Consider the following 24,051-nt stretch of genomic DNA (forward strand, 5'->3'; position numbering starts at 1 on the left):
TATACCAAAAAAGGAGGAGAAAAGCTGGCACTGTTTCAGAAAAAATATCGCCGTGTAGAATCGCAATTACAATTAACGTATCACATGATGAAAACTTGAGAGTTGAATATCTATGCCAAATTTGAGTTAAATATCTTGTGAAGGGAAGGTGCTATAAGGAAAAAAAATAAAGAACAATCAAACTTTAAGACCCTGTATCTCGAATACGAAGTTATTGCAGGCTCATGTTTATAGAACTTCTTCTTCAAATGATCAGAGGAATATGTCATTCAGGAACATCTTGTATGTTACATTCTCTTTATTGATATTGGACACGGCAAGGCACCACTGATTACTCAAGGATACTCAGAATCCAAGAACTCTCATTGCAAAACTCATATTATGCAATATTCTCTAGGTAACTAACTTTGTTATTCGAAAATCACGGTTCATTTATCATAGAGGAGACATGGAAAGGAAATGATGAGGAGAATTGAAATCAAAGGTAAAGTTTGAGGGGCACTCAAACTTTTCCATAAAGAGGGTATGCTCATTATCGATATGTAGGAAAATACATTCATTTTGAATATAGCATAACTGATATAACTTTGATTTTTGAATCTCTTTGAATAGTCTTCGTAGAAAAAATGAAACATTTCTAGGAGGTGTCGAAATTCAGTTTCAATATAATATAGAATCTCGGGCAGGAGTTTTTGATGCCAGGATATTCGAATTTCCTTTGAGAGAATCAGATCTTGAGTCTCTAATCGGTAATTGTGACTCGTAAAGCGTGGTTTGTCAAATATTTTAGAAATATTTAATGTTGAATTTGGATATTTCATTAGTTACTTATAATGCAGACGGCATTGATATTATTCAACGAGTTCAAAATTCAAAAACGAGCAACGAAATGGCGAGTTTTTGAATGAACAAGTGTCAGAATGAGCCTTCTATTGGAGTAATATACATAAGTTTCTGTAATTCACTGAATTTTTATTGGAATTAGTTAATGAATGAATATCATTGAGAGATTTTTGCACTGGAAAATATGAGTTGACAGAACAGAATTTTGTATTACGAATTTGACAGATAATATATCGGGTGTTTTTTTTTCGAGGTATATAACTTTAAGTTGGCATTACTGTTCAAGATGGCGACCGATTTAACAGCTATCAAGTGATTTATCCTCAATTTGGTTTGGCAATTCATCATGAATAGACTCACGCCTGAACAACGCTTGCAAATAGTGCAATTTCATTTCGAAAATAAGGGTCTGTGCGGAATACGTATCGCGCACTACGTCCATTTTATCGTCGACAAAATCGTCCATCAGAGCAGTTAATTCGATTAACCATGGAACGTTTTCGCACCATGTTTTCTCTTATTGATAACTCGCATCCCCGGAGACGCGTTACGGTGCGTACAGAAGAAGCTATTGCTACTGTAGAGCGTAGCATTGAGGAAGACCCGAATGAGTCTATCCGCCATCGAGCACAGGAATTGGATCTGTGTCCATCCACTTTATGGCAGATTTTGCGGAAGGATCTTGGTTTGCGTGCTCACAAAATCCAAGTCGTGCAAGAATTGAAGCCAAACGATCATCAAGTAAGGCGTAGATTCGTCGAATGGGCTCAAAATGAGATTGCCGTTGTTCCCGATTTTCATAAGCGAATATTATTTAGCGATGAAGCGCACTTCTGGTTGAATGGCTAAGTCAACAAACAAAACTGCCGCATTTGGAGTGAAGTTTATCCTCAAGTGTGTGTCGAAACACCGTTACATCCAGAAAAACTGACTGTTTGGTGCGCTTTTTGGGCTGGTGGAATCATTGGTCCGTACTTCTTCAAAAACGATGATGGCCAGAACGTTACAGTCAAAGGTGATCGGTATAGAGCCATGATTACTAACTTTTTCATTCCTGAATTGAAAAACCATGATTTCCAGGAGCTGTGGTTCCAACAAGACGGCGCAACATGTCACACAGCTCGTGCCACAATCGATTTATTGAAAGACACGTTTTGTGACCGCTTAATTTCACGTTTTGGACCTGTGAATTGGCCTCCAAGATCTTGTGATTCAACACCGCTCGACTACTTTCTATGGGGCTATGTAAAGTCATTGGTCTATGCGGATAAGCCACAAACCCTTGACCATTTGTAAGACAACATTCGCCGAGTTATTGCCGATATACGGCCACAAATGTTGGGAAAAGTCATCGAAAATTGGACGTCCAGATTGGACTACATCCGAGCCAGCCGTGGCAGTTATATGCCAGAAATCATATTTAAAATGTAATGCCACAAGATTATCTTGCGGATAAATGAAATTCATGTCAATCGAATAATCCATCGTTGTTTTATTGCAATTTAAAGTTCTATAGCTCTAAAAAAAACACCCTTCAGTTTTAAAATTGAGTATGCTATGAAGAATACGCTACTTTCCACAGCAGTTTTAGGAAAAATAACATTAAAAAAATAACTAGATCGAGAGTTCATCATAAAGAAATGCTGCGTTTAGAATCTTGGCGAAATATTAATTTTTACATACCTTGAATGACTTGATCGATGTCTGCAATGTGAAAAATTTTCCTTCAAGCAGAACCAAACTGGATAGCATGCCTGAGAACCATCACCAATGTCGAAACCTCAAACAAAACTCCCAATTTAATCCTTCGATCAGCTTTATGGCCCGTCATAATAGTAACGATAGCCAAGCAGACCGTAAAGAACCTTCTTCCCGAACCGTAAAACCCGAAGCAGGAATAAAACGGCAACTTCCGTGAGTTATGTCTTCTCATATTGACCACTCTGGTTCGGCGGCGTCCTTCCGAAGATTTTCCGGGCTGGATATTCCACTAATGGGGCTATTTGTATAGCGCCTTCCATTAGGATTTCCACGTTTGAAAAATGCCTCGGTTTGAGCAGAAATGAGTAGAGGGGCTTTAATTGGTTATTTCGCTATGTAAATGAAATATTGGACGTTTAATGATATTTCGTCTTTGTGGGTATTAACGTTATGGCATGAATTGACGCATTGAATTTAATGGTAAAAAGAGGAATATATGCAGCGTAATAAACATAGATAGAGCGACCATTTTCAGTAAGCAAATTTTTCCCCAACATGAACTATCAAAATTGACATGAAGCGCGCGGAAATTGAAACAAATCAGTGATAAGATATTTCTCTCAGTTCGCGAGTTTCTCCACAAAGAACAAGAATAAATACCTAAATATACCAGAAATTCAGAAAACTAACTTAAGGCGCGCCGAACGACGTGAAACAACCGATGACCCAAGGAGAGCGAAAGTTGGAAAACCTTACATTCCAGCAGATAAATACAGAAAATAATAAATATTCTGCATCCTATAAATTCGAAAATTAGGAAAAATATCGGAATGAAATTTGAGAATCACTCAAATAAATATAATTCATTCAATTCAATATACATTCATACGAAAAAAGGGAATTCGGTGATTTGAAAAAATATCACAATCCGGCAACGAATCTAACCATGTTGGCGACATGTGAAAATTGCGTATACTCCCTCTATCTATATTTATTACTCTATGAAAATATATGAGAACAACGTTTATTAGACATTATTTCGGAGACAAATTATCTTCGAATTGACTATGATCACAAATACTACAGGGAGATTTTAGTGCAATAGGTAACTTTGGTGTCGGACAAAACAACTATTTTCATTGAAAAAGTTCATATAAACATAAGATATCCTAATCAGCTTCATTTTCGAAATAAAGGGTGTTAAATTTCGGAAAAATATGTGTTTTTCACTTATAACCCTAGTATTATTACCTTCATTGTTTTAAATTTTAGATATTGAGTCTAGATGACATAATGTTACGAAAAAGGTAAGTGTCTCCTGCTTAAATTATCCAGTGGCGTAGATATTGGGGTGCGATGATCCTTTTCCTGTTGGAAATCTACACCACTGACTTTTTTTCGAGAAAATTATTTCAGTTCTCTACCAAAAAAAAAGATTCATTCATTTTTCTTCATAGAATATATCATTTCCGAGATAATCGAGTATAAAGCAACAATCCATGGAAATCAACAAAAATTAATTTTTGAAATTTTTCCATTAATGATAAATAAAAGTACAAAAATTGACGAAGTATATTTGACCGCTTTCAGATGGAATTCAAATGAAAATGTATGAAAGGCACTCAAACAATAAAAATATTTTGTGAATATTTTTTAAACAATAAAGAATTATTGCTTGAGTGCATGATAAATTTTGTTTCTGAAATATTCAATTAACTGTCATTTGAAAACGTTATGACACATTAGACCATTTTAGTACTTTTTTTATCCCTGGTGCGAAAATTAATTTTTGTATAATAGATTTTTGTGGCTAGTATTTGCTTTGTAGTCCATTATCTCGAAAATGGTACAGGGTGTTTCACGTAAACGGGTCATTGAATTGATTGCTAAAGACCGAGACAGATTTGCTGAGATTGTGTCCAACCTTCATTGAGTGGAGATGGTACCTTGAGAAGAAGAAGGTTCACGGAATTTTGTGACTTCTCCTTCAAGCAGAATTCAAAAGAGATCTATCGGTATGATAGTATTTCTCACGGACTACCAAAAAAAAAAAAAAATATCCAACCAAGTTATTGAGGACAAAACGTTCTCCCAGAAAAAAAGTTCTAGGCAAATTGGGCTGATGTCCAAAATGAGTAGTTCTAGAGACTATTTATCACCAATTATTTCTTCATTTAAACTTCCGGTTGTCGACAAAACACAAGAATTTTTCATGCAATATACAGGGTGTTTCCTAAACATGCGGCAAAAATTCAGGGGGTTGTTCCTTGGACTATTCTAAGAATATTTTGTCCTTTGATGATTTTTGAAAAACCTATTTGTTTCGAAGATATAGGGGAAACAAAATTTCAGATAATAACATTTTATTATGAAAAATTACATGAAAATTCAACTCAACCTACAAAAACTGTTGAAAATGACCACCTCTAGCCAGCATACAAGCATCCAATCTTCTCCTCATCGACTGCCGAACCCTTTCAAAAACACCAGGATCATTTCTTATTAAGTTACACCCAGCAATGATCCGATTTCGCAAGTCTTCCACATTTTCTACTGGAGTGGTATAAACTAATGATTTTAGATGGCCCCATAGGAAATAATCTAAGGGGTTTAAGTCCGGGGAACGAGCAGGCCATAAATGAGGTCCACCTCTTCCAATCCAGCGATCTCCGTATGTTAATGTTGCGGTACGCATTTTTATTTAAACTATTATTAATTTTAAAAATATGAAAAATGTTGTTCGCCCTGTATCTTCGAAACAAAGAGGTTTTTCAAAAATCATCCAAGGACAAAACATGCTTAAAATAGTCCAAGGAACAACCCCCTGAATTTTTGCCGCATGTTTAGGAAACACCCTGTATATTTCATAATATTTGGCTCAATCGATTCTGAATTCAATAATGTAAATATAGTGATAGTTTTATATTTATTTCAAGCAATTCCTCTCAAAATCAACCTGAGGAAATTCAGATATCATATCCGGAAAATATATCCATGTGACTGTGGTTCAATAAATATTTGATTGTCAAATTTTGAAGTTTTCATTTTCGATTATAATAAATAAACATTAATCGCAGAGGCTTTAGAACCTGGACGCTTGAATATAAAGTTCTTCGGTTTCTTGAAAGTTTAAATGAAGAAACAATTGGTGAGAAATTGTCTAAAGACCTTCTCATTATGAAAACCTGTCAAATTTGCAAAAAAATTTTTTTTGGAAATACGGTTGTTCCCCAATTACTTTCCATGCCTTGGTTTAATAGTTTTTCCAATGACATGTTTGGATATAGCCGGTGACAAATACTATTATATTGATGGGTCACTTTTTAATTTCGCTTGAAGGATAAGCGAAATCCAGAGACTCGCTTAGGTACGTGAAACACCCTGTACATTCAATGAAAATGATTCGGAAAACCTTTATTTTCAACGAAGCTTTGTTGATTTCAGAGGTGAAATAATTTTCTCGAAAAAAGAAAATGATGAAGATTTTCAATAGGAAAAGGATCATTGTACTCCTATCTCTATGCCACTGGATAATTTTGGCTGGAGACACTTACCTAATTCCAAACATTATATTATCTAGACTTCAATACCTGAAAAATTGAAACAACGAATGTAAAAATACTAGAGTTATAAGTAAAAATCTGATTGATAATTGATCTCGAAAACGAAGCTTGTTAGGATATATGTTTATAAAAATTTTTTTCATGAAGAGAGTTGTTCTATCCGACTCCGAAGTTATTGAACTGAAATATTGACCCTGTATATGTAGGATCCAGTTATTGTTCCCTGCAAATAATTGAGATGGTCAACCGGATGCTTGGAGACCTTTTAGTTTCAAGTGTCGAGGACATGACAGTTTCAATTAATTTACAGGGAACGAATTGTTATTGTACGTATAATGTAAAAAGGATGTGTTATTCTTCGAGGTGTCGAAGATATGTAATGGAGTTGTAAATCTTGAAGAGATTTACTGGGGCGTTGTGAAAGTTCGAAGACAATACGGTCGTACCAGATGTGTCACATCTGTGTATCAGGTTCTAGTCCTTCGAGAATATTCGATTTCCAGGAATCCGCGAAGATCTTTGTGGGCGGTACGGCAAAGCTCTTATTGGACTAGGAGATGGTACTTTCCCTAAGGGTGTGGTCAAACCGAAAGAAGGGAGGTCGATATTCTAGACAGGGTGGATCCAATCGGGAGAGAAGCAGTTCAAATTAAGTCGAAGACGGGTAAAGTTCAACTTAAGCCGAAGACGAGTCAAGTTCGGTCGGTCAACTTAAGACGTAAGACTAAAAGACGGTTCGCGGACTAAATTAAGACGAGTTAGAGACGAGACGACCGATAACTTGAAGTACGACGAAGACGTGATAAACGAAGACGTTTCGAGTAATCAACAAACGAGTTAAAGAAGAAATTCAGTACCGTAGTGAGAAACTTGTAATTAAGACGTAATTAGGATCTTCTCAATACTGAGTTTGTACTGTGTAAGTGTGGCTTTGTAAATAGATGTAAATAATTGAAAAGAGTTTAATTATTACAAATCCAACAAAGTCACGGAGGAAAAGACGAAAGGCCAGGTAATCGAATCATACCTCTAGACGATCGATTAACCAAGCCTACATATATGAATGAACGAAGATATCTATTTCTCGAGAGAAGTATTCTTTCTTTTGTGGATTTTTTAAGATAATTCAAACTGCTCTCATGTGCATTATCTGTCGTAGGCTATTGTCCTCGAAATGCTAATTCACCATCTTGAATGAAAACTTGAGGTGCGAATGTGACATTTATCTCTTAATGCCATCTACATTCAGAACATCCAACTTTTTCCAAAAGTGCCGTTTTCACGCCGAAAACACCAAGTCATAAAATCCAATCTGGTGCGCGATCTTACTCGGTAACCACATCTAATCAACGGTCTCCTGGGCGCAATCCAACCCTTTGAAATCCAGCTTAATTTCGTCTTCACCCCCCACCCTCCAAGCCGCTTTTTTAACGCCCACACCAACCTGGCGCCACAATTCGACGGCGCCCGAAATTACTCCGGAGGTTCACGTGAAATAAACGCGCGATAAATTGCAAACTGGGAAAATTCCGGTCGTCGGTTTCAAACTTCCCGAATAATTCATATTTTCCGATGCTACACCGCTCCGCTTCCACGTTCGCCAGCCAACTTTCTAAATGGTAAATATTCTTCACCGTCCAGAGGTTGTTTCGCCTCGAATGGTCGCGAACGCCGGTTGTTTTAAAGCCTTAATGAGGACGGGAAATTGACGCAGACTAGTTTTTCCCACTAAATGAGATTTTACGGTTCCGCACACACAAACCAAGAGAGAGAGAAACAATAAGGAACTTGTCGCCGTGGTTTTTTGGTTCGTTATTTGCGTTAACAACGTAACGGGATGTGGACTGGTAGGAATGAAACTAAAAAAAATTGAGAATAGCAAAAGATCGGAATTAACGAAAGTAAAAGGATTTCTCCTTCTTCTGTAGAAGAAATATCCATCCCTTCCAAGGACAAATCCGGAGTCCGGAGTAAATATTAGATGTACAACTTTGCTTCCGTCGTTTTGCAATAGATGTCAGTGGCGGTAAGGTATTGTAACAAATTAGCAAGTCCTACGCCACTGCCTCTTTCTAGAAGGTACCGGACGCACCGAGAGCTCGATAGAAAGATCAAGACCCTTCTAGATATAGATGCCAGTGGTATATAACAAATCGAAGCCGCAGAGCAGATCAGTGCGACGTAAACGGCGGTCAGTGCCGTACACTGAATTATACATATACAGGGTGTTCTGATTTGTTTCCGACAAACTGAAATGGGTGAAAGATCACATCATTTTAATCAAAAAAGTTCCTATGAACATGGGGCCGGAAATGCTTCGTTTCCGAGATACAGGGTGTTGAAGGTGAAAAAATAATTCGCGTTTTCTTTAATATGTTTTGACTGCTTCGAAATCCTTCCATGAAATTATTCCTATTCAAATATTTAATTTGAATTTATTTTGAAAATTTCTAAGGCGAAATTCCTGCGGATTTTCTATTGCCCACTAATAAGTAGAAGTGGTATGCTATGTAATTGTTGTTTTTATGTGTTATGAATATTCTGTTTCCTGAAATATTGAGTTGTTGGGATGCTTTACGAATACTGAGTTTTTTATTTTCTTCGAAGTTCTGTAAAATCCTATTTCTCTGTAGATGATTTCTTATTTGTATGCTTCGTTCGGGCCTTTGGTAACCAATACCATTTTTCTGTATTTGTTGATAAGCTATTAACTTAGTAAACTATAATTATAATTAATGACATCTGAACCTAACACACTTTGAATCTGTCATTGTGTATAACCTTTAAATCTATCGTGGTTGCCATGGAAAACCAGAATAATCATGTCAGATTTAGATGTCATTAATTATAATTATAGTTAACTGAATTAATAGCTTATGAACAAATACAGAAAAATGGTTTTGGTTACCAAAGGCCCGAACGAAGCATACAAAGAAGAAATCATCTGCAGAGAAATAAGATTTTACAGACCGTTGAAGAAAATAAAAAACTCAGTATTCGTAAAGCATCCCAACAAGTCAATATTTCAGGAAACAGAATATTAAACGTGAATTATTTTTTCAACTTCAACACCCTGTATCTCGGAAACGAAGCATTTCCGGACCCATGTTCATAGGAACTTTTTTACTTAAAGTGATGTGATCTTTCACCCATTTCAGTTTGTCGGAAATAAATCAGAACACCCTGTATAAGTTGTATAAATAAATTAATGCAATAGTTGAAATGAATCATCTGTAAATAGTTGTTTATAGTTGTGTATCTGAAATAAATTAGTATTAGTAAAAAGAACTGATTTAATTGAACGAAAATCGTGACAGTATTTGTAAACATAACGCCATCGAAATATAAGTCGATTTGTGTCTGCATCATAAAGTTATTCTGGATCAAACATGTCAGCTTACGAGCCAAATTCTCGTCTTTTGCATGAGGTTTTAATTTTCTGCTTTAATATGATGAGATCTGCCGTAAGACTAGAATGGCGGTGGAAGAGGGAAGGTTTTCGAAGATTAAGAATTGGTTGAGAATTACTTGATAAAGACTCGTGTCAAATGCAACAAGAATTGGCAGGATCATTGGGAGTCACACCACAAGCCATTTCAAAACGCCTGAATGTCATGGGAATGATTCAGAAACAAAAAAAATGGGTGCCGTACTAGTTGAAGTCGAGAGATGTTGAACGGCGTTTGTTTGCTAATGAATACCTGCCTGTAAACCAAAGACGGAAGGGATTTCGGGGTTCATTACGATTATCCGGAGTGCAAAAATTCATACCGATATCCCGGCCATGCTTTCACGTCGACGGCTTAACCGAATATTTACAGTTCCAAGCTCATGCTCAGTATTTGGTGGGACCAGCTCGGCGTAGTATATTATGAGTTGTTAAAACCGACTGAAACAATCATAGGCGATCATTATCGATTGCAGTTAATGCTTTTGCGCCGAGAATTGAAAGACAAATGGCCGCAATACAACGAGAAACGTTGAAATGGTCCCACCAAGACCAGACGTTGTTCCCTCGATCGATGGCACTCACGGCTCCGAACCTTTCTGTGGTATAGGCAAATGTATAACCACATACTATTGCTGCCTACATAGGAAAAAAAGTTTCAGGTGAAGGAAAAAACCTACAGAGAAACATTCTGGTGAATTCTTCCTTGTTTGTATAATTCCAAAAATCTTCTCCGAAAACTTTGACACTGCGAGATCCAAGAAGTATCTGGATCTTAGCAAGAATATACTACACCTCCTCACAGGGCATTGTCACCTTAGGAAACACCTCATGAGAATGGGTCAAGCAGAAAATGACGAGTTCAGATTCTGTTGAGGAAAAGAAAAAACTCCGGATAAACTGGTAACGGAATGCCTCGCCATCCCTAGCCAACGCAAAATCTGCTTTGGACAAGAAACTTGAAGAAGTGAGGAATTAGCCTCCTAGAAGCCATCCCAGTTCATTAGATCTCTGGAACTGAAATTCGAGCTTTAGATCACGTTATGACCAGAGCAGTTTTGATGTAGACCCAATAGATCATCAGGTCGTAGTGAAACGGAAACTCCTCAACCTTTACAATACGAAAAGAAACATGTACTCCTGTTAAAATATTTGAAAAGGAAATGCCAGTCGACACCAATGCAAAGTACCTCGCCATGCATTTAGACCAGCGCCTCAATTGGAGACAACATATTAATTTGAGAGATCCATATGTTACTCCGAAATGGAAAACTACAAGAGAAAATACCGCTAGAAGGACACGCCAACCAAGTGATCGATCAACTGACAGGAAATTCATTCAACTCACGAAGGTTTAAAACTGACCTGGCCAAACGACATAATTTAATATCATAGTTATAAAGTATTAATGTTTAATACCTACTCATAGTCTATTATAATAATAATAATAAATGAGTTTATTCAAATATTCAATACAATAAGTACAATTTCAAATTAAACTCAGAAAAAATAAACTGTGAGTTATCTCTAGAGTCTAGAATAACTCTTTACAGCTATGCATACATAACATTGATGCTGTAAAAAGTAAATTGTAAAGAGATTTACAAAGTAAATGTAAAGGGGGGGTTCCAAATTAATAATAAGATATTTTATTCAGAATATTTCATAAATAAACTCTATCAAAATAATAAATTAGACTTGAATCTTGGAGGACGTGTTAGTATGACACATTTGCTGTCGTTTGAGTCATGGATATTTAGTGATAACCGATACTCAACAGTTTACGAGATATTTGGGTTCTTGTGATTTTTAAATTATTCTTCATTTTTTATCAATTTCTTATACGTTGACAAAATGCGATCATAATATTGGATTATTTTCGTGGCCAGCGAAGAGTCCGGATCTAACACCGTTAGAATAGACGAAGCAGCCAAAAGATTGAGAGTAAATTCCAGGCGGAAAATAAAAACTACAGAAATAAGAAAGGGCACGTGCTTGTATAAGGAAAGGTGGAGGTCATTTCAAACATAATTTATGAATACATTTCCTACTGAAAATTTGAGTTCAATTGCAATAAAAAAATATTCAATTCACTACTTTCATTCTTTCCTTCTTTCCCCTTGAAAATCAAAATCCGCTGCAACAAAACTAGTGCCTACATTCTAACGAAAACTTTCTCAGGATGTGAAGAAGGAATTTGGCATGTTTTTAAAATAATTTTGTCATACATAAGTTGAGGAATTCTAAAGTTGCTATCATTGGAGATATCTTGTTTGAATAGATATTCTATATGAGACCTCCTACTACATTATCTAGAATCCGACATGCCAAAAACAGTGAAAACCTCCATGGCACTGTACGCTGACGACACCGCCATTCTTGCCAGTTCATGGTGTCCCAAAATGGCAACGAAGTATCTACAGGAAGCCATCTATAGACTTCAATCTTGGTTTGCTCGATGGAGAATCGAAGTAAACCCTGAGAAGAATGAAGCCGTTCTTTTCAGTCGAAAGAAAGCTTACTTGGAAACAACACGTCACATCAGCTGTGACGAAGGGAAAGACAGCAGCGGCAGCGTTGCAACCGCTACTTTGCAAAAGCAGCAAAATGTCTCTTTCCAACAAGCTTCTTCTCTATAAGTTCACCATTCGACCGGTCATGTCTTACGCATGCCCGGCTTGGGAATACGCTGCAAAGACGCATCTGCAGAGACTTCAAGTCGTGCAGAATACGATCCTAAGACGAGCCGTAAACGCACCATGGTTTGTCAGCAACGTACGGATACATGAATACCTGCATATACCATTCCTAGACGAACATCTAATAGATTTGAGCGTGAAGACCTTCAATAAAATGAAAAATCACGCAGACCCTCTTATAACGAAGGCTTGCGACTATGATGAAAAAGCCCCTAGGAAACACAAAAGACCTAAGATGGCACTTCCATAGGAAGTGTGTGTTAAAGCCAAACTCTTACTGGCACAGAGATTGTGTAATGATTACTTACACAAACCTTCTGAAGTGGCATATTGCCACCTGCTAGAGCAGATCAAAATAGCTCACCAGAGGTGAATTATATTGAGATTGAGCAGTAAAAGGCTAATAGCCTGACTGCAAAAAAGAATGAAGTTCCAAGTTCCAAGTATCTAGAATTAGACCCAAATATTCATATTCATCATCACAGACACAGACTTGATTTTTATCCTATTAATTATAATGTTTATATCACAGGTTATTTTGTTTTCTTAAGACTCTCATTCCTTATTAATATCTTCCGCTTCCATGTCTAATGCTCAGATTCCCTAAAACATTTCAGGTTAGTGAAGTATTTTGGATTGCGCACCCAACGCAACCTTTTTCATTTCATTTCTAATTAATATTAAAGCCGTGCTAGGATTGAATGCATTTTCGTACAACCCTTCCGCAAGATCCAGCCGCACCGACCCTCATGTGCAATCTGCAGAACATTATTCATGCCATTCCCTTTTTATTTACGATTTATAATGGGGGCGCGTTCGAAGCACGCGAACGGTCGGCTATCATGACTTTTTAATGCAGTCGAAACGCGGATTGATGGAATTCGTTCCGGCACGGAAGGCTTCCATCATGCGGCCTTCGCAAATCGTGACATTGGGCGCAGACTTTAGGTTAGGCCACTCATCTCGACGCTGCGACTATTCGAAGAACCTATCTGCCGAAAAATCTTTTCATCGCATTTGCATTCAACCCTTTCAGTCTAGTCAGAGGCCGGGTCACCGCCAGACATTTTGGCGCCCTGGCAAAATAAAATTTCACAGCCTTAACTGTCCAATTTTACCTTCATAGACTGATATTGAATTGATGTGGTTTGTTATTTACTAGAAAACATTGTTTTCAATCTATTTGAAGCAGGGCCGCCCTAACCGTCCAATTTTACCTTCATAGACTTATATTATATTGATATGGTTTGATAGACTCGTTTCACACTTATACGGTTCGATTCGGTTCGGTGCATATTCGATTCGTTTTCGGTAGCCGCCGGAAAAGTGTGAAACGGTGATACCGTGTGTGTTCGGTACCTAATAGATAACAGATAGAACCGAAAGCCCTCTCGACACGAATCGGTTTCGTTCGGTTTCCATTCGGGTCCAGAGTTCACAAAAGCAATTGGTCGTTTACACACATACGGTTTAGTTTCGGTTCGGTCGCGTTTTCGGCAAGGAAAAATGTTATTTTATTTTCAATTTCTCATTTTAAATTTTGTAATTTATATTTGGCAATCTCTGATTCACTTGACATTGATATTGAGCGGCTGATTATATCAGTACAATCAGTCCAGTCGTGAAATCAAACCTTATACTAACCGAGTGTGTGAAGAGTTTTCATTCGTTTTAGGCGCTACCGAAAACGAATCGAATACGCACCTAACCGAATCGAACCGTATAAGTGTGAAACGAGTCTTATTCACGAGAAAAAAATTGTTTTCAGTCTAATCTGAAGCAGGGCTGCCGCCAGACATTTTGGCGCCTCCGCAAAATAAAATTTCGCCGTCCTAACCGTCTAATTGTATCTTCTTTGACTGATATTGAATTGAAATGTTTTGTTATTCATCAGAAAAAAATTATTTGGTAGCTAAGGGCTTTGTAGAAAAACCATTTATTAGCAAATATTTTCGAAAAGTTGTTGATTCGATAAATTGTCTTAAAACTTTTATTCGTTTTTTTTTTAATTTTCTTACTGTGTGTTCTCGAATTTCTTTTGGAGGAACCTGTTATTCCTCTCAGGCATCTTTTCAATTTCATATGAAATCGTATTTTTGAACCTAACCTAATTTTTACCTAAGAGCTTTCATACGTTTTTTTAAACTTTCTTACTTTGGGTTCTTGAATTTCCTCTGAAGGAACCTCTGTTATTCCTCTCAGGCATCTTTCCAATTTCGTATTGAATTCAACCTAACCTAACCGTCTAATTTTACCTTTATTGACTGATATCGAATTGAAATATTTTGTTATTCACCAGAAAAAAATTATTTTTGGCAGCTGAGGGCTCTGCAGAAAACTTATTGTTACCAAATTTCTTTTTTCAGAGTTTTTTGATTTGATAAATTGCCTCTTATGCCTTTCATTCGTTTTTTTTAACTTTCTTACTGCGGATTGTTGAATTTTTCTTTGACGAAACCTCTATTATTCCTCTCAGGCATCTTTCAATTCCATATAAAATCGTATTTTTGAACTTAAAATCTCCTAGTCAGATTTATCAGAGGAAGTTCTAACGATTTCATCAAAAAACGGCCGGAGATTGTTTAAAAGTACGGCGATGCTCTTTCGTAGAAAGACGACGCAGTTTTTGAAGGTGATTTTAGTACCTACCTATTTGTTTTTCATAACTAGTTGAGATCGTTCATTCGATTTTAATAAAATTGACGCTTGGAATTTTTTTTATTATACTACACTGAGTGGTATTTTCAGTAAGAAAACATACTTGTGTTAACAAGTATGTCTTAATTTGTCAACTGACTTCGCGCCCATATACGATATGGTGCCTCGGCAAAATGTCCGGTATGCCGATCCTGGCGGTGGCCCTAGTCAGAAGTCTTGTACCTATAATGGTTGTCTGAAAAGTGTCCATACGTCGCCGTTCACCACTGGCTGGCTTTTGTCCTTTCACTAGGTGAAAAATTTTACTTGAGGATCACAGTTTACGCGCCTATAACATACAGCTCGTGCAAAAATTAAAGCCGACCAACATCATTTACTTCAAATTTTTGTTAATTGAGCTAATTCAAAACTGGTCGAAGATGAGCATTTTTACCGAAAATTTGTATTTAGTAATGAAGCTCAATTCTGGTGAAATGGCTTCGTCAATAAGCAAAATTGCCTATATGGTGCGAAGAAAATCCTCGAGCCACTAACGAATCACCATTGTACCCATTGAAATTGACTGGTGGCATTTTTGGTTCTTATTTTTTTTCAAATGAGGACGGTACTGCGGTTACAGTGAATGGTTAGCGTTATCAAGCCATTCTGAGTGATTTTCTGTTTCCAATGATTAATCAGCTAAACATCGACGACATTCAGTCCCGACAAGACTGCACAACTTGCCATACAGCGTGCTCAACCACCAATTTATAGCAAAATCAATTCGATGACAACTTTATTGCCAGAAGTGGTCCTGTTAACTTAGCCCTCTCGTTCGTGTGACTTAAAGTCCCTCGATTACTTTTTATGTCAAGTCATTGTTTTATGCCGACAAACCAGAAACTTTTGAAGTATTGGAAGTTAATATTTAAGCCACCATTGACGCCATACGGACAGATTTCAAAAAGTGGAGAATTGGACTATGTAACTCTTAGCCGCAGCGGAAATCTCCTTCTTCTTCTACATATTTTGAGCCAGTGGTTTGTATTTCATATTTAAAAAATAAATGCCAGGAAATAATTAATAGATTAATGAAAAATTCATTCCAACAATATTTCTGTCTTGTATTATTATTCGAATTTCTTAAGCTCTTCAAAAACAACTTTTATGATATAGGTAATATACGTATTATCTGCGATTCATGGAAGGAATTCCTTTGAACAAAAATTGCATTTGGTAACGAAAGGTATTACACCATCATGTAATGTTTCATTTTATTTTTGTATACTAAGGTTGTAACGTCAATAGAACTTCATATTTGGTCTACAAAGGTTAATTTGTTGATTACATTCCATGCTCAAAATCTGCGAAACTAATTTTGGCCTATTTCATGACGATAATTTTTTTTTCAGTGGTGGATTGTCAGGTAACAGGATGGGGTCCATGGTCTGCCTGTGACGTTGATTGCGGTGCTGGTACCATGTCCAGGAAGAGATCTGTCAAAGTTCAACCTGAGAATGGCGGAAAACATTGCCCTAGTCTGGATCAGAGAAGGGGATGTCAGGTATCAACATGCCATCATCATCCAGATCCTGCAATAAAAGGTAGGTTTTGGTGCGATGAAATGGGAATTATTTGTTACGCCTCTGGTTTTGTTTGAAACTATGGAGTTCTTATGAAGGATTCTATGAAATTATTCCAGGATTTTATTGATACAGGATTTGATTCCTTCTAATTGCTGGAGGCATGTGATATCTGAAGACAATCCAGCTGATTGCGCCTCTCGAGGATTGATGCCCTCAGATATTCATCACCACCCATTGTGGTGGCGCGGTCCTCCTTGGTTGTCTCTCGATTCCTCTCTATGGCCCCTGTCCTCTGTTGATTCATCTCAAATTGATCAAGTGGACGAAGAAGCCAAGCCGCTCTCCGCTTTAGTGTTGACGGTTGTCTCCGGTGAACCCACCATGATTGACCGTTTTTCTTCGTATCTTCGACTCAAGCGCGTCATTGCCTTTTGTCGACGTTTCATACTGAATGCTCGTGGTTCAGCTTTACCTCGCACAGGTTTTCTCACCTCTGTTGAGCTTCAGGAAGCAGAGATCTGCTTAATACGTCGGGTTCAATCTGTTCATTTTGCCGAGGAGCTGGCTGAGCTGCAGAAACCATCTTCTCGTCATCGACTCATCATGAAACTTCACCTTTTTTGCGATGAGCATGGACTTGTTCGAGTTGGAGGTCGCCTTTCAGCCTCTTTATTACCATATCGACACAAACATCCTGTTCTTCTACCGAAGGACAATCATCTCACTCATCTGATAATCGATGATGCCCATTATCGTCTTCTGCACGCCGGTGCTTTAGCTACTCATTCGTACATTCGTCGACGGTACTGGATATTGGACGGACGTAATGTAGTACGCAATCGTCTGCGCAAGTGCAACCGATGCTTTTCTTGCAAGCCCCGTCCTCTAATACAGCCAATGGGCAATCTTCCACCAGAGCGGCTATCATCTGCTATGGCTTTTCTAACTACTGGTGTCGACTACGCCGGCCCATTTTATGTGACGAGTGCACGACTACGCGGAGCCGTTAGCACGAAGGCATATCTGGTTGTCTTCATCTGCTTCTCTACTAAAGCAATTCATCTAGAATTGGCATCTGAGCTGTCAACCGCAGCGTTCATCGCTGCTTATCGGCGCTTTGTTGCACGCCGAGGTCATCATTTCGTCATCTTTTCGGATAACGGGACCAACTTTGTTGGTGCTCATAACTACCTTCGTGACCTTGGCCGCTTACTGTCTGCTCCACAACATCAGCAGAGTCTCTGTGATGCCGCCTCGTCGTCCGGAACTGACTGGCGATTCATACCGCCTTCCAGTCCTCACTTTGGCGGCCTGTGGGAGGCCGCTGTAAAATCTGCTAAACATCATCTTACTCGCGTTATTGGCGAGCAGAAACTCACTTACGAGGAGTTTCTCACCGTCTGCACTCAGGTTGAAGCCATCCTCAACTCTCGTCCTCTGTATCTTCCATCATCTGATCCTTCTGATTTTGAGGCCCTTACACCAGGGCATTTCTTGGTTTTCCGGTCCCTAACAGCTCCTCCTGACAACGATGTCAGTTCTGTGTCTGTGAACCGGTTATCTCGTTGGCAACTAGTCCAGCGATTTCAGCAGGACTTCTGGAAGCGTTGGCGTCAGGAATACTTGCATACCTTGCAGCAACGTCACAAGTGGTTGCAGCCATCTACCCCTATCCTTCCAGGTACCGTTGTCGTCATTCGAGATGACAATCTTCCTCCTCTAAAGTGGTCTATCGGTCGTATATCATCTGTTTTTCCGGGAGCTGATTCAACAACCCGCGTTGCTGATGTTGCCACTGCGTCTGGGACAATTCGGCGACCAGTCGTTAAATTGTGTCCTCTTCCAACTCAGTAGATTGCTCCTGAATTATTTCGTCTGTTCACTTCTTCAGTTCAGTTATCTTACTGAAGGGACACTTCAGGGCGGGCGGCATGTTCAGTCGTGAACTACGGTCGTATTTCTTCTCGAACGACCCCGGTAGAATCTGATTTCGTATCGGCTGTCAGCGGAGAAAGAGAACAGATTTTAATATATCGATCGTACGTGCTAAATAGAAAAGTTTCAAAAGAGACAAAATTGATTAATCTTCTGATAATTCATCATAATTAGTTAATTTATTTTCATCTATCTTCTGCATCGTCATCTAATAGTGTTAGTGAACCAAATAATATTGAACAACTATTCGTGAAGTGCCCTTAATTTATCAGCCAGGTGAAGCCACAGGTACTTAAGGGAGGTAAATTCCCCTGAATTCCCTTCCTTGGAACCTCCCTTTTGGAACCAGATTAGCGGTGATTCGCCTAGGTTTCTTCTGCAGCCCGTTGGGGTAAGTTGCATTTCACAATTTTTTTGGTTGTTCAATATTAGTAACAAAATTCATCTGAAATTGACCGCAAACCCCTTTTTGCGGACAATTAGCTAGAATGGAATACAACGAAGGGTGGATACCTACTCATATAGTATTTTATTAGGAGAAAATGTTGTATGCTGTGTAGCAGATAAATGGATCCAATTTCAATTAGCGAATCTGATGAATACATCGTTTCCAACTCAACAAAACCATTAAATATATATCGAGCATTAATGACCAATTTTACTGCGATTAGTTATTGAAGTGATATGATATTTTTTTGAAAATTCAAATATATATAATTTGTAAATTGTTCATTCGGAGGTTTTATAATGAAATATTTTTTCGATGAATTGAATTAATGCTTCGAATATTTATATTCTGAACTAATCTACCTTGAGAAGAAATAATAATTAATATGTGTTCTGATTAAGAGGGGTTATACCATGTGGCATTCTTTTGTTCTGCCAAAGTTTAACTACTCCTCTCTCCTCGGCGTTTTAGAGATCTCACCACCTTTCAGAATAAGTGAAGCAATCTTAAACGTTCCTCTGATTTACCGTCTTTTTCTACCACAGATAATAATTCAAAATACGTTTCTACGTCTTATTTTGAATTTAAGAATGAAAGGTTTCTTAGCTTTTGACAAGAAGGAGGAATCCATATATTTCTTTTCCATTCCAAAGAAAGTAATAAATATAGAATTTCCGCAATGAATTTAAAATAAATAATAGTGAAAACCTCATATAAATCGATGGTCCAATTTTTGAACTGATATCTGAAACGGTATAGACCCCTCTCAAATGAAAAGAGCATGTAAGACTCAATACTGTAACTAGTTAAGCGTTAATAATTGGTTCAATTATTGTTGAAAAATCAGTAGAACATTTGAAATTTTTTAGTTGGGCATTGTTTAATTCAATTGAATTCTAGGTAGCAAAATAAAGGCTAGTTAGGCAGATGCTGCAACATCAATTAGGTTGTAATAGATCGGGTTCACAAATCTGCATGATTTTTATACACTGTGTCTGTAAAGTATGGAACAAATTCATTTTCAGCTAAACAGACCATTTTAAGAAATAATCCTGAAACAAGTCGATTTTTTATTTCAATTTACCATAATTTTAATAATAATCTAATATACAGGGTGAATTACTTTCGAGTAATGACGTAACCGTCATTTTTTTTTAAATGGAACACCCCTATTCGTCTCAATTTTCCGATTACTCTAGCTGAACTGATTTCAAAAATGTACCACATGTTGATTCCAATTGGTACAGGGTGGACAAAAATACAATAGTTTTGTGTGTGCTCATAAAGTAACCCGTAACATTCTTTATTAGTTGAATTAATAATATTATCAAAAATACTTTTTTTTTTTAATCGGTAACAGATACAACAAAACCAAACAGAAACCAAATGTTCTGCACTAAATGAAAGTCCCTTTCTATATTTCTCAAACTACCAGTGGTCAACTAAAAGTTCTGAAGGAATAAAAAGGAACATTTCTAGAAAAAATATCGCCCTCTGGATTTGTAATCAACATTGGCATATCACGTGATGTGAATTCTTAATAGGAATATGTATGCCAAGTTTTAAGTAGATTCATCTTAATGTAGGATAGTTTGAATCTGGAATGAGTGGAAAATAAATTTGTTTTCAGTAATTTTTTCGAATAGGTAATTTTCCTCAATAATATTATCCCACCGATATAGCCAATTATGGAAATGAAAATTGCACTCACACTCACAAATTGATTACTCAACAAATTCGATTCTTTTACAATAAATCATTTTAAATTGCATATGCCTAAATATTCTGTCCAATTATACGCTGAAAATTTCGTGTGTATGGCAAACCGTAACCAAATGAAATTCGTATCGAACATTTAAATTAATTTGATGTCGCGGGATGGCTACAGGACACTGAATAGGGAGATATGTAATGGGAGTGTGTAATTGATGGATTCCTGTCTGGATGCCGGAACAGCCATTCGTCAAATTATCCCGTTACTTCACTCGGGAAATGCGGGAATTCCTGGAATCACACTCGGTATATTGAAGGATTCCGCAAAGTACAGTGTTGAGATCCATACAGCGCTTGCTGAAAAGTTTTGGTAATTACACATATCGTCAAAATTCTTGTACCCCGCCTCATTAATTCTAAAACGAGTATTTATCATGGATGGTTTTATGTATATTCAATCTTAATTTCTTCCACTTGTTCCAGACATACATTAAATTATACAAAAACAATTTCCCCTAATTTTAAATACCAATGTTTCAAAAGTGGTTCATATCGATTTAGCGTGTGATTATTTTTTTCACATGTCGAAATCTGACATTATGGTGATTTCAACTAAGATGTCAAATTTCGAATGAACTGACATTCGACCAAATTGAAAATATTAGTTTCAGTTCGTGGTGGCGCCGCAATGTCATACTTGTCATTTCGATCTTTTTTCCGTTGTTTTTGATTGGATGCATTAATTAAAACCCGATACTGACCAATCAAAAGCGACATGTAACCGAGTATGATCTTGCAAAGTCGTGAAACAAAACACGAAACGTTTACTGGAATGAATTCAAATATTTGTAATAGACAGAGTTTATTGGTATTTAAATTACAAGAATTACTTCCATAGATCATAACTATAATGAAAGATATACATATAGGTACATAATGGCACAAAACTCGTAAATAATAAATAACAAGAATCTTAATTTGTTGATAGCGCTACCTACAGTTGACATAACGAAGCTTAACTAATATTCTCAAAATTGGCAAAACAAAAGCTAATTAGTTCATATACCTGGTTTTTAGACATCTTAACCCTTCGTTAGGCGCGTGGATTACGATTGTAATCCACCACTATTCCAACGCCGATATTTTCCTAATTTCATTGGTTATGTAAGCGCGGACCTCAGTAGCTGTCAATTACATCTCTTTCTAGCGATTCAGTATTCAGTAAGCGGTGGGAAATATTTTTGCTGGAATTTAGGAGCGTCTAAACACGACTGGATTACCATTGTAATCCGCGCGCCTAACTGCGTTACGTTTGCTCCTTCGAGCAAACGTAACGCAGTGTTGTCATAAATTTGGTAAGTATAGTTTTTTTGCATTATTACGAACATTATCGAATGCATATGTATTCTTATATCATTATCTCATGATTATTGATGTTTCAGGAATATAATATGTCTGACCCTAAAAATAAATCCGTTATTTTAGTATCTTCAATGCACCATGATGTTGCGATCGATCTGGAAACAGAAGATAAAAGAGAACCAGAAATAGTGACATTTTATAACCACACCAAAATTGGCGTCGACTTAGTGGACCAACTATGCCAAAAATACAACATTGCGAAAAATGCAATGGTTGTTTTTTACAATCTGCTGAACGTAGCTGGAATAAATGCCGTCTGCATTTACAAAGCGAACCATCCTACGAAAAAAAAAAGTAAGGAGTGATTTCATTGAAAAATTTGCTTGGGAACTCATCAAGACACAAAAAGAGGCCAGGTCGAATATGACCTGCTTACCCATGGAACTCAGAAGACGAGCGCGTTCCCTCCTTGGACTCGAAGCGACATTACCCCCGCCTTCTGATCTACCAAGGCAAGAAAATCCTATAAGACGATGTAATATATGTCCTAGAAGCCGTAACAAGTCAACAAGGAAAGTGTGCGTGAAATGCAAAAGACACGCTTGCAAGCAACATGCAGTAGATATTTGCACTGAATGTTTAGATGGTTGAAGAAATCACCATAATTGTGTGAATTTTCCATGAATATGATAACTTCTATCGAATGTAGCAAATTGTATTTTTCATATTTGGTTTGTCTTTTTTCAGAATATCTGGTTTTTTTTCAGCTATTCATAATTGTTTTTTGTTTGTTGTCCAAAATGTACAAGACGCAGATAAAACTATGAAAAACGTGATTCTTTCGCTTTCTTATTCAAACAGTGAGATTCTTGAAAATTTTCATAAAAAATTTTTTTCATCATTGAAGCAGATACATCAACAAAACTGAATAACCAATTTAGCCAATGATTATAGTCTGAGTATGTGATTTAATGACAAATCATTTTGGATTACGTTTGTAATCCACGCGCCTAAACGCGTTAGGAAATACCGCGCGCCTAACGAAGGGTTAATTTCAACTAATAGCAATGCATTATTCCAGCCAATCATTGGGGATTATACTTATAATACTACTTCCTCATCGATAATACCTTTTTTTTATTGAAACGTCAAAATTTCACTTTGAATTCGTCACTATTGACAGCTTAAAGTGCATTATTGAAAAATTAATACAAACCGATTCAGTGCCATCACCCAAGAGAATATTGAGCATTAAAATTGTTGAAAAAAATAATCTTCCCAAATACAACATTCAAAAAAACCGAAAAAAGTTAACATCACTCGTGCTAACGGACTCGTTATTTTATCAATCGGTTTGTTTTCATGTTTTTGCCAAATGAACAAGATTTCGTGGAAAAGAAAAAATTATCAATAATGTTAATAATAATAATAATATTTATTCACACTATAAATACAAATACTGTGAACAACTTCGACCCATCAAAATTTACATGGGGTGTCAGAAATACAAAATTAGTCAAATATATAAAACATGTTAGAAGTACTCGTGGTATTACCTTTGAAAATTCCACACATGTGATTTTTAACCAATCAGAACGCGTATTTCTGACAGATCACCAGCACAACGGATGAATTTGAGTGGACATTTTTTCCTCGTGGGTACCCAACAGCGAATTATACTGTAAATTTTTTTTTGGCGTTTATTATGACAGGATATTTTTTTTTCTGTGACGGGAAAAAAATTTGACATTTTATCTCTGTTGACAGGTAACAAAATATGACTTTTCACGAAATTACTTTTTTCCTCGGGAAAAAAGTGAGTACTTTTTTCCCGTATATATATTTATCTACATATAGATAAAGGAATAATAATAATTCGACTACACTGTTGATGGCTTTTGTTGTTGTGCCAGTTCCGAAAAATAAGCCAATAACACTGTCTCCGAGAAAGAACTGCATGTCTTTTTCATTTTCCATTCCATAAATCTTGAATACGCGGTTTCGTAAATTTTCCGCGATTTAGCTGCTTCTATCAACTCCGGTGGAGTCAGAGAAAACTCGGAATCAGACATTTTTTAACTTCATATTATTCAACAAAATAACTTCTAAACAATTA

The 24,051-nt window shown here is 37.0% G+C and overlaps 1 protein-coding gene and 1 long non-coding RNA gene across 2 annotated transcripts in view; both read left to right on the forward strand.

Annotated features, from left to right (window-relative positions):
- LOC123674636 (somatomedin-B and thrombospondin type-1 domain-containing protein) overlaps positions 1-24,051 on the forward strand; it is a 315,169-nt gene that overhangs the window by 133,097 nt on the left and 158,021 nt on the right. The window contains exon 2 of the mRNA XM_045609573.1: positions 16,304-16,495. Coding sequence (XP_045465529.1) covers positions 16,304-16,495 — 192 coding nt within the window. The remainder of the gene's footprint in view (positions 1-16,303; positions 16,496-24,051) is intronic.
- LOC123674639 lies at positions 21,668-22,988 on the forward strand. Its single transcript, XR_006746683.1, has 2 exons — positions 21,668-21,928; positions 22,016-22,988. It is a non-coding gene; the product is annotated as an uncharacterized LOC123674639 (long non-coding RNA).

Source organism: Harmonia axyridis, chromosome 3 (assembly GCF_914767665.1).
Source record: "Harmonia axyridis chromosome 3, icHarAxyr1.1, whole genome shotgun sequence".
NCBI classification, from domain to species: Eukaryota; Metazoa; Arthropoda; class Insecta; order Coleoptera; family Coccinellidae; genus Harmonia; species Harmonia axyridis.